We start from the raw sequence: 15,475 nt of genomic DNA, 5'->3' as shown, positions 1-15,475 counted from the left end.
CGTGGAGCCGGCAGTTCCTCACAGCCCGCTGACAGCAACAAGTGACCGCGCCTGCCGGCCTGGCGTCTGGCTGCTGGGCTGGTGTCTGGTGACGGGCAGAAATTAAACGTCTCATTTCATTTTTTTCCCTAATTTCTCATTTTCCTGTAGAAAAAGTGTTCGCCAGCCTCCCGCAGGTTGAACGAGGCGTTTCCAAAATTATCGGAGGTGATCCTAAAGGCAACAATTTTCTTTATACCAATGGAAAATGTGTCGTCATCAGAAACGTTGATGTAATGTATCCTAGTTTATATTTTTTCGTAGCAGAGAGCTTTTGCTAAGTTTCATTTTATTTCCCAGCCCCTCTCCTGTAATATCGCCTGTGCTTCATTCACACTTGGTGATTTCATTTGGGGTCACAGGTCTGTGAGCAGCAGTAGGGGAATCAGCAGACTGCATGACTCGGGCATAAAACCATGGGCAGCAACTGCGAAACCTGTACAAAATCTCAGTGAGACGTGCAGTTCTCGCCCTCTCTTTGCATGGGATTTATAGACAACAAACTGGTATATTCTGGTTGGCCCTGTTTATCTTAAGTATCACCATTATGAAGTTGAGTGTTGTGTTTGCCTAATAAATGAACTCTTCCCTATTTGCTGCATTGTGCCTTCAGCTTGTAAGAGAAGCATGCAAATACTTGCAAACATGTATCTTTAAATGCATTAGTCTATAACTTCTTTTTTTTTTTTTTAATCCCCTGCACTCCAGGAATCAAAACAGTTGTCAGTTGCTTGACTCTGTGGCAGGCTGTCTGCATGTTGAGTCAGCCCTGGTCACAGGGAACTCTTCTCACTGATTAAATGTTAGAATGCCCCAGTTAATGTTTTCAAGTGGTGGGGAGGTTTGGTGGTTTTGTTTTTGGTTTTGTTGTTTGCTTGTTTTTTCTTCTCTGATGTTAGCCAGAGAAATGTTAAGCGAGTTACTTAAGTGATTTCTTTTCAAAGATGGCATCCCTTTGAGAAGTATGGAGGAAGCATTGTGTGTCTAGGCTATTGTCTTGCTACTGATTTAAAAAAAACCAAAACTTTTCTTCAAAGTAAATGCTTGTTCCTTAGAAAATAAAATTTTCCCCTAGATTGACTTTCCTCTCTTACTGCAGGTTTGGCCTGCTAGGAGGGTAGGTCAAACCTCCCTGGAATTTTTAGGTCTCCACAAGAGTGGATTTGCTTATGACTGCTTCTGTAAATCACCTTTGTAAACTGAATTTTCATTAGCTATTTTCCTGATTTATCTCATCACCTCCACTATATTCAGACATTTCTTCACTGTCCTGCCATAATACAGAAATGCTACTAATAACTTAATTCCTTCCAAATTTCCTGTTTGATATCAGTTTAAATTTATCAGTTTAAAACAAAAATGAGCTTGCACTCTGGTTTTAGTGTCTCAGTATTATGTTGTTGCAACAGTGTTTCACTCTTGGTGTCAAGAAAAATGCAATTTTCTGAAACCAGAAGCCCCACTTAAACACTGTAATGGCACTCGGTGTGATGAGAGAAGAGAGAAAAGCCACTCTGCTTACGTTACAGTTTTTGCCCAAGGAGGTTGTGGCCTCCTCCCTTGCATTGTCATTAGTGCTCATCTGACCCTATTTGAGGGTTAAATTGGAAGAAAACAATTTGCTTTTATCTTCCTGAATCAGCTCACTGAAGATTTACCCGATACAAATGTTAGTCCCAGCATGAGCCAGAACATAGAGCGCGTGGCAGGGTCTGAGTACAGGTGAGGTGGGATTGTGGGAATTCAAATTTAGACTGTTTAAACTCTCAAGGGAGGTTGAGAATGGAACTCATAAATCCTTCGGCTTTATGGTGTTACTCATGCAGATATGCAGACTTACCTAACTGGCAAAGAGAGTCTGCCACTGTTAATAATTGACAGGTGACACTCTGCAGACAACTGCAGAATGTATTGTATCAGTGACACACAAACTGACCAAGGCCTGTGGTATGGCTCTGGTGTTGGAGAGTGTTGCAGTTTGTTACCTGACATGGAAGTGTGTTGGCTCTTAGTTGAGAACCATACCTTCTTTGAATAATACAGAAGCCTGTACATTACAACCAAATGAAATACTAGGAAATCTTTGTAAAATCCCTCCATGAACAGTCCCCCAGTGGGATGGTTGTGTTCTAATTAAAAAAACAGGTTATCAAAATGCAGTGATCACCTGTCTCAAGTTAGATGTTACCTAGGATTGGCTAACTGGTGGTGATGAATATAGCCTTCAGGGTTAATGCTTGGTCTTTGAGCAAAAAGTCCAGGAACAGTGCTGGAAAGCACTGTGAGTCAGAAGGACTGGTGATATTTGTAAGGTTTCATACCTCGTTAATATTTTATTGTCTTCATGGGTTTAAACCTACTTTGAAGCTTGGAGCTTCAACTGCTCACTTTCATACGTGGCTCTGGTTTCAGTGTTCGAAATAAGCCACATAAACTTACTCTTCTGGTTGAATCTAGTATTAGGTACTGCCTTTGTCCCAGTTAACAATGTAATCTTATCCTAAAATCTGTTTAGAAGTGGGGTTTTGATATGAAAGACATACAAGTTAAAAACTGACTTTACAAGCAGAAATGTTATCAAATAAATGGCATTTAAATTGGCAGTTCGAACTTATTACCTGATTTCCTGAGTCTATTTATTGTATCTTAAATTTGGGAGCCTATCTTTCATTTAACCCCTTAAATCGGTCTGTTAAATCCAGTCTCTTGTCTTCTTAGCTTCCTAGACTCTTGGAAATTCTTGCCGTAAAATAGCAGCTACTTACGTATGCCATTACTAATGAAGCGTGGGGGTTTTTGCGCTCCCTGAACTTGTAGGTGATGCAACTGTAGCATGGGGAAAACATTATCTTGCCTGTCTTAGATAAAATCCAGTTGCACACAAAATGGAGAGTGATGTGTATGCTATAAATGCAGATGATTGTGACTTAAGTAGGGCTATAATGCACTCAAGCAATGTATAAAAGCAGGAGTGAAAAAGAGCTGCTGCTTGCATGAGTAAGCTGTATTCTGTCTCTTGAGATGTAGCAGTACTGCAACAGCAAGAACTCTTGCAAGCAGGAGACTGTGCCTTCTAATACGGAGCAGGTGTTTTAGGTTTTCCTGATTGGATGGCTGAGTCATACCATAATATCAGGCACTTTTCTGGTTTAGTTGAATAAATCTGTATTAATTATAGCAGTTAAAATGGACTTCCGTTTGGACCGTGTGAGTCAAGTTTCTGGAGCAGGAAGATACCTGTTAACTAGTAGAAAAAAATTTTCTGAGGAGTAACGTATTACTTTTGTAGCATATACGCACTGTATGTGGAAGATGTGCAGAATAACTTTTTAATGCAGTTAATTTGAGGGCAGATTTTGCCTTGATGACATCCTTTATCGTTTGTGTGGCACCTCTGTAGTGCAACGCTACTGATCTGCTGAGACACTGAGTCAGTTTTATTGTCCAACCTGAAGCATCTGAAAGCGTGTTTAAGACTGAAGAGAGAAAATTGTGGTGGAATGACAGTGAATTTATTTCAGAATTCTGGTACAGCTCTTAATACTGGGGAAAACGTCTTTTCCTGTGCAAGTCTACTGGCTTTTTAACCAGATTGCAGTTGGCAAGAAGGAGCAAGCCTTGCACACCTCACTGGTTACTGAGTGATCTTGAGTTCCTGGTGATGATTAACGACCATGGAGTATGGTTAACTGTATGCTTAATTTTCATACTCAACTATAGGAGAACTTTTGGATGTGTGGTGCAAAGCACAGCTCGTGTTCAGCATTCTGCTTAGGTAACTACTTTACCTGGGCCAGCCCCATAAAAAGAAAGCCCAGTGTTTGGCCTGTTGTTTTGGAGAGTGTTTCTCTACCTTTCAGCAGCTATTGGAGAGGAAAGAGTCACAGCAGCCCTGGCTGCTAGAGGAAATACTTAATGTCGGTTGTTAGAAATCAGTGTGGTGTTTTAGTGGTACTGGACAGCAGTGTTCTGCAATGTGTGATGCACTTCTGAGTTTTAGACAGTAGCTCAATTTAAGCTGGAAGGAAGGGTGTGAGAGAAGGAGTGTGAGGAGAAATGCTGAATTTTATCTTGGCTGTCTGATTTTACTCCTTTGAAAACCGGAAAATACAACGTAGTAACTTTTTTTCCTTTAAACTAGAATCCTGCAATTGCTGACATCTACACTGAGCATGCCCATCAGGTTGTAGTTGCCAAGTACGCTCCCAGTGGATTCTACATAGCATCTGGAGGTAAAGTATCAGTGCGCATGTTGCATGAGATACATGGAGAGAGCTGTTGGTGATTGACGCAAAACAGAGTAGTAACGCTTTACACTTATGTACAGAATATACATAGTCACTATGACATGCTTCAGTGGAACTATGTATACATGCCTGAGGGAGGAACAATTTCTCTAGCTGTTCATCTAATCACTTTCTAAAGCAGTGAGTTTTATGACTTCAATTATCTTTTTAACATTTATTACTTAGGTCAGAAAGAACCTGGAAATGAACTTTAAATACTTCGTGTGAAGTGTTACAGAGAACAAATCTTAGTGTAATGAAGACTTGTGTATGTGCAGCAGAATGATAAGTTATTTCTGAAATACAGGACTATTTTTTTTTCTGTCTGTTAATAAACTTTGATACTTTGGGGACAGGGAAGGGATTCTGGACAAGTGTATACTCCTTTTCTTTCCCTCTTCCTTTCTTCCTGACTGAACTTGGCAAAACTTGGCATGACTTTTCTTATGTTTGTAACCTGAACTGAAAAAGCTTTCTTTGGTAAGTTAGCAGGGGAGGAGGCTGATTCTCAGTTTCCGTGTAAGGCATGTGAATCAATAGTCTGAGAAGGAATTAGTATGTATGAGTTTCTACAGCATGAATTTCCTGGATTGCTAGCAGAAATTGCTGCAGTTCTGTTGACTTAGAGAGAACTAAACAAACCCTTTTTAATAGAAGCTTGCTTCAAATAATTGATCTTTTTTTTGGGAGGACTGGTATACACTTGAATAATATTGATAAGTACTGTAATATCAATTTCTTAAATATTTGCAGTTAATCTATAGGGTTTTTTTTTTAAATCTGCTTGCCATTGTCAATTAGGAATGCTTCAGAACCAAGTAATGAGCCCAAATACAGAAATACCAAGTAATATATCTGAAAATAAAACATTATGATGTGAACCCCTTAGGAAGGAAGTCCAGACTCATCATGCGCAGGTCTTAGTAGAATGGGAGTTTCTCTCTCAACAATTTAAAGGGAGCAATATTTTTTTTTAATGTAAAACATTCTATCCTTGGCTTCCTGCATACCTGCATATCGGAGAACTGTGTTAGAATATATATCTTTTGAGTACTGGGGAAGCTTTAAGAACACTCCCCACCCCCTCTGCCCCTTCCTCTGTCTGAAAGGAAGTAGAGCCAGTATTTTCTTGGCTGTTTTGTATGTGGGCCATATGCCAAATTGAATACCTTCTTAAAATCCCATTTACATTCTTATTCTACAGACTTAGTGCTCTAGGTTTGTGCTGTACTTAACCCTCAGAATAACACAGAATCACAGAATGTTAGGGATTGGAAGAGACCTTGAAAGATCATCTAGACCAACCCCCCTGCCAGAGCAGGAACGCCTAGATCACACAGGAAGGCATCTAGGTGGGTTTTGAATGTCTCCAGAGAAGGAGACTCCACAACCTCCCTGGGCAGCCATCTATTTTGTTCTTGCAGCCTTGTAGATTTTCAGTCCTCTGTGAAAGAACATTAATATATACATAGCCTGATCTGTGAAGAAGTTTTTCATTAATGGTCACTTAAGGAATCTCCTTGCTCCTAGAGGAGTATTCAGTTGAGATTTTGCAGCAGTTGTCTGTCATATGTGAGTAAATAAGTTTCAGCTGCAATATTCCCCTTAAAAAGTGTCTTCTGTACATACATAGTTTATAAATAGTTTTGTGATACTGCTGAGCATGGGGTCTGAAGATAGCATCAGGCTGTTTAAGCTGTTTCTAAGTATAACATGCAAGATTCATTTCTCTGTCTATAAATCTGCATTAGCCATGCAACCTGCATTAATACTTCATGTGCTTGATGAGACAGACCTTTGGCAATAAGCTTTGCGGCTTTTTTGGTAATTTCTCTTACTGCAGGCATAACAGATGTAGTAATGGGAGATTCCACAAAGTTAAAGCTGTATGTGTCCTGTCTATTAATAGATGGGGCAAACAATTAGGTTTTGAAGTCCACATCAAAATTTTGCTTCAATAACAAATTCTTTATGTAAAATGGAGGATTCTGCATCTGTCGTTCTAGCAGAAGTGGAGGCATGAGTCCACGATCAGGTCCTAAATATACAGGGTTGCTGTGAGTTAAAATCATCATGTAAAGATGCACCAATAAATGGTGAACAGACAGAACTAAAAAACCTTCTCCTGAGGTGAGAGGTATATATTTTAGCATGTGGTTTATTCTAAACCAGTAACTTTTATGAAGGGTCCAATACACGCAGAATTTGCTGTGTGGGTTTCATTAGAGATGTGTAAATCTGTCTGTGTACAGAACAATTCCTCTGGTCGCAATGCGGCACCACGGTAGTTGCTCTGAAGAGAAGCAAGCTCTGGGGCTGTGTAATATTGAGAGGAAACAGTGACCAAGGAAGCTTTCATTATATTAGATCTTAAACTGTTATGACCTGTGCTATGTCTGCTGCTTGTGATATTACCATTGTTGAATATTCTGTTGGATTCCTTTGTAGTAATCCAGATAGCGCAGGTATCCACATGCAACACTAAATGTGTACATGCTTCTGTATAGAAAAGGTATGCCAATGAATAGAGTTCTATGGGCAGAAACCTCTGTGTGTTTACTTACACCTAGTATTTGTATGCAAAACGCGTTTGCTTTGAAGATACAGAAAAGCTGAGGTATGAATTTTAGTGCGTCAGGCACTGTTCACCGGATTACTCTCTTATTGTAGATGTAGGGTGGCTTACTTCCCAATGAAGCGTGGGTAAGCTGTCTTGTAGCTGCTGGAGCAGCAGGGCTGGTTTGGGGTGGGTAGGAGGTTTTTTGTTTGGTTTTTGGTGGGTTTTTATGCAACACACACTTCAAACATATTGGCTGATAACATTAGAGTTTCTACCCTCTTATTGTGCAATTTTTTCACATCTGTTTTCAAAAGTTGTCTCTGTGCATTATATTTATTGCTGCATGTCTCAAACCTTAATATCAAGTTAAAAACGTAATTCAGTGAAATGATTGTAGTCTTCAGCATTCCTAAATCAAGAGATTTGTAGTAATTGTAATAGAGTAAGATAATAGGGCCCTAGTACAAGTGTTCAGTGTTGCTGAAAATCTGTATCCTGGCAGATTGCTGAGTCACGTGACCGAGTCATGCTGGAACAACAATAGTTATATTCTATTTTATTATGGCAGATGTCTCTGGAAAGCTGAGAATCTGGGATACTACACAGAAGGAACACCTACTGAAGTATGAGTATCAGCCATTTGCAGGAAAAATAAAGGACCTTGCCTGGACTGAAGACAGCAAGAGAATTGCTGTGGTTGGGGAAGGAAGGGAAAAGTGAGTAATTCTTCTGCGTGTGCATGTGTGTGTATGTACACACACATACATATATATACATGCTGTAAATCTGTATTCTAACAAAGCGGGTTCTTTGCAGAAAGCTTTTGAATTCTTCAAGGGAAGAAAATCATTGCTTGTTCCCTGTTGATATTTGACAGGTGTAGAACTATTTGGAAAATACATTTCTGTTAGAATTTCTCAGTTTAAAGTCTGTGTGGGTCTTGTTTGGTTTTTAGAGGCGAGTATTGCACTTAATGATAGCTGTTCAGTATGCCTTTTGGTGTTTGTTTTTTTTTGTCCAATTCTGATAGAGTAGGAAGGGAGAACCACAAGACAATTCTTCCTCTTTCACCTCTCCCAAATTGAGAGGACATGATTGAATGAGAGTAAAAAAAAAGTATCTGAATTTTCTCTCTCAGCAACACACCCATATTTTTAGACCTTATTATGGTAATTGGAATAAAAGCACCATCAGTTGTCCTTGTCTGACTAAATGGGGTGCACATTACAGTCAGGTTTGTGTCATTTCTTTAGTGCTTAAAGACTGACAGATACTTAAGGCAGAGTCTAGACCAGGTAGTCTTATGCCTAAAGGTCTGAAAAACATTATGTCGTCTTATTCCCTGACCCCCTGCATCATTTTTTAATTACTATCATGTACTGTGTCCTGATATTTGAGAGATATTTGTCTTCCATCCATCCCTTACCTCCATGTGCCCCTGGGTAGATAATATGTAAATTTACTCTCCTACTTCACAGAGCCTACCAGTTTCCTGTTAGATGGATGTACTTTCAATCTAGAATTTTGCTGAAGTGATTGCATAGAACTCCTTTTTAATAGCAAAGCTCTGGCAGTTTAATACCACTGTACTGATTATAGTGATTTTTTTTTTTTAAGGTGATTTAGAGTAAGAACTGACAAAAACACTGTTACAAACAACTCTTCTTCCTTAAACCTTTAAGTAATAATAGTTGTAAAAATTATGATACCCATCTAGGCTAAATAATCAGATAAATGATCAGATGTCATTGTTATCCTCGCTTTCTGCATTCTTTGTAGTGACTAGGCAGATGGAATAATCTACTGCTTTCTTTTATAAACCGACAGATTTACTGAAGAGTATCTTTTGTACCTCTGAAGCTTAGAAGCTTTATACAAAAAAACGTGCTTGTCTGTTCCCTTCAGCAAATGTCTCCTGTTGAAGACTAGGTTCTTTCTCCAGCAAGGTCTCAAATATCCTTCAGGGAACTATGATGCGCTTGCATGAGATTAACAAGATGACCTAATTTCTATTATTTGAGTGCACTCAAATCTGCTGTTTGCAGATGCTCAAGGAGTTAATCTACATGTAACTCTTATGAATTGTAGTTATTGTGTGCTTTTCTAACTAGATTCGGAGCAGTGTTCCTGTGGGATAGTGGTTCTTCCGTTGGCGAGATTACTGGGCACAACAAAGTGATCAATAGTGTGGACATTAAACAAACAAGACCATATCGTCTGGCAACTGGCAGTGATGACAACTGTGCTGCTTTCTTTGAGGGACCGCCATTCAAGTTCAAGTTTACAATAAGTGTGAGTTTAAGTTTAAACACGACTGTTAAACTGCACAGCAAGTTGACTAAAACCTTTCCAATGAGCTTGCAGTTCTTGTCATGACTAGCTGTTACAACAGAAGTTCTTAGCTCCTCCATTTGAGGTATGATTGTTATCAGTTAGCTTTCTTAAACCCATCTGTGAGTATAACCAAAGGCTTGTCTCAGGCCAAGAAAACTGAAAGAAATGGTTGGTTAAGAAGCAAATCTGAAGCACTTGTTCTGATTTTTTTTTTTTAAATGACTCTTCATCCTGTTCCGTAGCTGTAGTAGGATGTTTCATCGGCCCTATTAGTGCTTTCTGAGCTCTGCTTCCCAGTGCAGACCTGTGTAGAATTTCTTAATACTGTCCAAGGTGCTTTCTTGAAGAAATACAATGCTGTGAGTCTTCCAGTCTGCTTAAGAGTGCTCAAATCTGAAATCTTAAGGCAGCTTAGAAAGGGTGAGTGTAGATGTTTGAAAAGGTAACTGATTTCTACAGTGAGGAACGGGAATGTAACTTCTGTGGTCAGTTTTCTGTTTTTCCATTCCTTTTCACTTTTTGTTTCTTATTCTACTGGTTAAAATACCTTATGCAAATGAAACAAAGCCTGGAACTACCACACTTAAGACACTCATTGTTACTTGAGGCCAAAGAAATTAAAAAGCCAAAAGCTTCTGCACCTGTTTCTGATGGCAGAAGACTTGTCTCTTGCCTCAAGAAAAACTATTGCAAAGATACTGGATGTTATTGCCATAGTAAATCCAAAATGTTTAGTTTTTATTTTATTTTTAAAAGCACAGTAGTAGACCTTTTATGTTCTTAATTATGTGCCTTGAGTAGTCTTTATACACTGACTTTAGTGAAGGATTCCATTCCAGTTCTAGAAAAGGAATTGTTTTGAGCTCTGCAATCCAATGAAATGATGTAGTTGCCTAATATATTTGTGAACTTAAGTTGATACTTGGATTTTGCTAAGCTGGTTCTTTTGGAACTCTGAACTCTGAGTTGCTTCCCAGTGCTGCTTAGAGTGGTACGTGATGCAGTCTTCTTTTAAACTGTTATTTGAGTTGATGTATGGGGTTCTGGTACAGGCTGTTGCATGGTTTAGATTAGAGCTTGAGGTATAATGAAAAAAAATTCTATAGTTAAAGAAAGTGGGTTAGAACCTTCCTTTCATAATACTAAAAATAGTCGCCCAAATCTCTCTGCATGGGAGCTTTGGCCTCATTGTGGTGCTTCCCTATTTAACGTGTGTTTTCTAGTTAGCATGGTTTGAATAGTCTCCTATTTGTAAATATTCTATTTGGGGAGCATGCATCAGTCTTGCCTGGTTACTTCACAGAGCTACCACTAATGCAATCTCCCAGAAATGGTATTCCAGTAAAATAATAATTTATTCTTCATACCTGTGTTTTTTACAATAAAAACGATTAAGTACTCTTCTGTGCATAAAACTTACACAATGAAGCAAGAGTTAAATTCTGGAGAATGTTGCAGAAGAATTCAGTGACCAGAGGGGAAGAATCTCATGTTTGCATCTAGGCTGCAGCTGAGGGTTTTTTTCCTACCTATCACTGAAAGTGAGTACTTGTTCACCTGGTTTTATGTTAAGCTGTTCAAACTACATCAGTATTGATGCCACAGTGTCTTCCCTGGACTTTTCACCCCATGATCCTGTTCAGATAGAGACTAGACTTGCTCTGTAGCAATTTTGTACAGCCAGCATCTCCTACTGAGACTGCTGATTTATGGCTCGTGTGTAAGAGAACTTCATTGTTACTGGATTATCTTCCATGTAAAAAGGTCTATTCTTTTGTGTGCTGATTCGTGCTTTTTTCCTACAGGACCATACACGGTTTGTGAACTGTGTGAGGTTTTCTCCTGATGGGAACAGATTTGCTACAGCTAGTGCAGATGGCCAGGTAAAAAAATAAAGAACCTTTTTGTAGTGATGTTAGCATGAGAAGGTTTTCTTGTGCATTTTGGGAATAGGATTAGTATTGTAAAAACCTGTGTTGCTTTTTTCTTGCCAAGAAATGACTGGTTTAAACTTTTAACTATCTTCCTATAAACTGTGACAACTGATGTCAACCAGACTATTCTCACTCAGCTTTTTTACCCATTCCATCTCCCTAGCTTATTAACTTCCCTTACAGGTTATTTTGGTAGGAACACACCAGACTTTTGGAGTATGTATGTCCTGGTTATGATCTGGAGAAGTCTGGCTGAAATACTGAACTCACAGATAGCAACCCAGCTCTGTGTGGACTCCCTACTGATAAGGGCAGGTTTGGCAATGGTACTGTTACCATAGGTAGCTCCTCCTTCTAAGAAGGCAAATTCCCATGACTGCAGTGCTAAGCAGCTGCCATCACAGCAGGAGTCAAAAATGTGAGATCTTCCAGAATTTCAAATGTCAGGATCCAATGTACAGAGTGGTTTACTGTGATTATTTACAATTGTCATCTCGGTTGTTTAGTCTTAAATATTAAATACAGGAACACTTGTGTGGAATACTTGTCTAGTGTTCGCTAAACCTGCAAGCATGCCATGTAACCAAAGAATGATGTGTGCAGTTCAAGTAACAGTGTTTCAGTTCTTGGTGTGTTTTGGTTTGTTTGTTTGTTTTTTTCCTTTTACTGCTTTTCCCTTAAAGTTACATGTCTCTGTGCTCTCTTAAGATTTTTGTCTATGATGGGAAGACTGGAGAGAAAGTGTGTGCTCTTGGTGGAGGCAAAGCTCATGATGGAGGTATTTATGCTGTAAGTGTCACTTCGTTAGTTCAAATGGTCCGTAGTATTTCAGTATCAAGTTAATGGACTGCTAAGTCTTGCAGTAATAAATGCATTTACTATCTTGTGGTGACATTTATTTTTACAGATTAGTTGGAGCCCTGACAGTAGTCAGTTGCTTTCTGCTTCTGGAGATAAAACTGCTAAAATCTGGGATGTTGGTGCTAATTCTATTGTCAATACTTTTAACATGGGATCAAATGTGTTGGATCAGCAGCTGGGTTGCTTGTGGCAGAAAGACCACTTACTGACCATCTCCCTGTCTGGCTATATCAATTATTTGGACAAGAACAATCCAAATAAGCCTTTACGTGTCATAAAGGTAGGTTAAACTTTTGTTCTTGCGCTAGTTTCTGCAATAAATTAATTGGTGGTTGAAGTTTTCTAGATGGAATAATAACTTGAAAAATGGTTTTGTTAAATTAGCATTGCCAGACAAGCTATGTGTGACTGACTCTTAAAAGTCACATGAATCAAGAAGTTAAAATGTTACATATATGTAACTGTGCTTTGTGCAAATGTATAGACTGATTTTTGGTTGCAGTTAAGGTTATCAACTTATCTTTCATAGCACCTTTTAAGCATTCTTGAGATGAGAAAAGAAATACAGCGTAGATAGAAAACTACCAGTGATGTCTCATTCTACCAGAGCTAGTGTATTGTGAACAAGGTGACTAGGGTTACTGTGCAGTCAAGCTTTAATTTTAGGAATTAAAGAGTTCACTGACACAGCACTCTCATGGGAACTTGCATTTTTACATGAACTAGAAACAATGTCCCAGATTCTTGCTATTGCCATTATAATTCTGGCGGTTGGTGTGGGTACATGACTGTATTTAGTCCTCTTCCCTGAATCATAAAGTGCCTGAAAAGCAAACTTTGAAAAGGCCATTAAAGTATTTTGGCCTAACAGGGTAATGAGGATATTCATGGTGCCTATGCCTTCTCTTCAAGGAGTAGTACATGGAGATAGCAATGCTGCAACCATTAAATGACTGCATTGTTTGTTAATTAGTGATTTGTATTCTGGGTGACTTTTAATGCTTGTGAAGAAAACAGTATGTTTTTTTCTGAATAACTTGTAATTCTTCTCAAATAGATTTTATTTATGTATGTGTTAAGATGAAAAATTGCCCATCAATAATTACTACTTGTGTCCCATTCACAGGGTCATAGTAAATCAATTCAGTGTCTTACAGTGCATAAAAATGGTGGAAAGTCCTATATTTACTCTGGAAGTAATGATGGTCATATTAATATCCTTTGAATGATAGTGATAATTGTCGTAGCCTTACACTGAGAGAGCACATTAGGATGGGGAAAAAAATCCTTACTGAAGACAAAAACTTACATTTATTGAACAGAGGTGAATATTTTATGTCTAAATAAGTTTATTTTGCTTTCCCCTAACTTGCCTATTTTACTGTTCGCCCTTAAAATTGTCTGCTAAATATAAGCCAGTTTTTGACTTTCAATTATCACTCCGTTGTGGTAAATAGATTGTTAGTATGGATGAGCAAGTAAATATATACATTAGCCTCTTGTAACTTTCCATATATTCTGTCATACAGGCAAAATACATAGTACTGTCTCTTGCTTTTACTTGCAATAGGTAATCTCAGCATGTGCTGGAAGTCATGTATCTTGGCTTTTTAGATGTTCAGGGCAAAAAAGATCAACTCTCGTTGATCTGTCTCTTTGACCTGTTAACATGCATTTCTCTTTACAATTGAGTTTCTCCCACTTGTATTAAGGTGTGGTTTTGGTAGTTCTGTGACACATAGATTATGTTCTTTATTTGGTATCCCAAATGTCATTAGGCTTTCTCACTACTGAAGAGACCTGTACTTTGAGACTCTTGTTTCAGTCCTGTTGGTCTCTGGAGCAAAACGCTGGGAATGCAGCCTGGTTTCTGAAGGGCATGTTAAAGGGTGTGGTGGTTTGGGTGGTTTGCACCCTTTTAGCTTGCACCTTGCAGCCAAACGCAGCCTGCTCTCTCACTGCCCACCCCTGCCCCCCAATCTGGGAGTAGGGGAGAGAATTGGAAGGAAAAAGGCAAAGAAACTCACGGGTTGAGATAAAAACTATTTACTAATAGAAAATTAGTAATTCTTTACTAAAAGAAAATTACAATGATAACAACAGTGATAACAGAATATACAAATGAGTGATGCACAGTGCAACTGCTCACCACCTGCCAACCAATGCCCAGCCTGTGCCAACCAGCAATCCCAGAGCAGAGACAGTCCTGAAACCCCGGAAGCGCGAGTCTGAGAGAGGAAGAGCGAGTCTGAGAGATCCCCAAGAGAATACTCCCGTCTTCTGGTCAACCCTGGTTAATGTACTGACATGACGTGATATGGTATGAAATATCTCATTGGCATCCAAATGCCAGTTGTGGGCTTCGCTATTCACTGCATTTCTCCCTCCCAGTCCTAACACAGCTGTGAACCAGCCAAACACGGTGACCTTGAGCTCCAACAGCAACTAATGACATTAGTACTTTTATCAACATTCTTCTCATAACAAGTCTTACACTGAAACCAAAACACAGCTCTTCTAACTACACAAAAGAAAATTAACTCTGTCCTAGCAAAACCAGGACAGTATCCCCCCCTTATTCCATACCATTTATGTTATGCTCAGGCTTATATATATACACACATATATCATTCCCTTATTTTATGGACTATTCCTTCAAAATGTCTGAGTTCATTTAGTCCATAACCTTGGGTTCTGTCTGGCATGATAGCCTTTTAAGGCAGGAGAGGTGATGTGGAATTTACAGTCAATGGAGTAGGTGACATTGGACACAGCAGGAGAATGGTGTGTAGTCTCTGTTGCATGCTGCATCCGGAGCTCTTAGTTGGTGTATCTGGTGTGGTCCATGCCCACGATCTGCAGGTTGAAGATGTTGGTCTCAAAGGTGTTGATGGGTGCCAGCTCTGGTTCCATCAGAGTCAGTCTGCATTAACCTGAGGAGATTCTCAATACAAAGATGTTAATATAATACACAACAACCATAGCAGTGATGATAATGGCAACTCATCAGCTATTTTCACCCAAAATCAAATCTCCTTGAGGTACACATCGGACTTCCCCATCTTTCTGCATCACCCACCACATACACCCAGGTCCTTGAGCAAAAGCAATCCCACAAATGGGTTTGCCTTTACCTGAGGCAGGAATAACCCAGACTGTTTTTCCCAGCATATTTTTAGTGCGAACCAAAGGGACTTTAACCTCTTCTACAGTACGTAAAAATCTTGATTGCGCAGGTCTGGCTCTCTTGGCAGATCCTCTGATGTTGACTAACCAGGTGGCTTTTGCTAACTGTGTATCCCAGTGTTTGAAAGTTCCACCACCCATTGCTTTGAGTGTGTTTTTTAGCAGCCCATTGCATCGTTCGACTTTCCCAGAGGCTGGTGCATGATAGGGCATGTGGTACACCCACTCAATGCCATGTTCTCTGGCTCACGTGTCTAAGAGATTGTTTTGGAAAT

At 39.3% G+C, this 15,475-nt stretch overlaps 1 protein-coding gene across 1 annotated transcript; it reads left to right on the top strand.

Moving 5' to 3' along the window:
* Positions 1 to 150: 150 nt before the first annotated feature.
* On the top strand, positions 151 to 13,239 carry WDR1 (WD repeat domain 1; the record flags this gene model as incomplete). The annotated part of the gene is made up of 8 exons (XM_010162604.2): positions 151 to 272; positions 4,181 to 4,271; positions 7,454 to 7,601; positions 8,997 to 9,177; positions 11,025 to 11,102; positions 11,862 to 11,942; positions 12,061 to 12,294; positions 13,141 to 13,239. Coding segments are annotated over 8 exons (1,034 nt in total), but the record flags the coding sequence as incomplete, so codon positions are not given.
* Between the last annotated feature and the right edge of the window lie 2,236 nt (positions 13,240 to 15,475).

Source organism: Antrostomus carolinensis, unplaced genomic scaffold, assembly GCF_000700745.2.
Source record: "Antrostomus carolinensis isolate BGI_N321 unplaced genomic scaffold, ASM70074v2 scaffold8782, whole genome shotgun sequence".
NCBI classification, from domain to species: Eukaryota; Metazoa; Chordata; class Aves; order Caprimulgiformes; family Caprimulgidae; genus Antrostomus; species Antrostomus carolinensis.
Note: the sequence above shows the minus strand (reverse complement) of the source record. Positions and strands in the feature narration are given on the sequence as shown.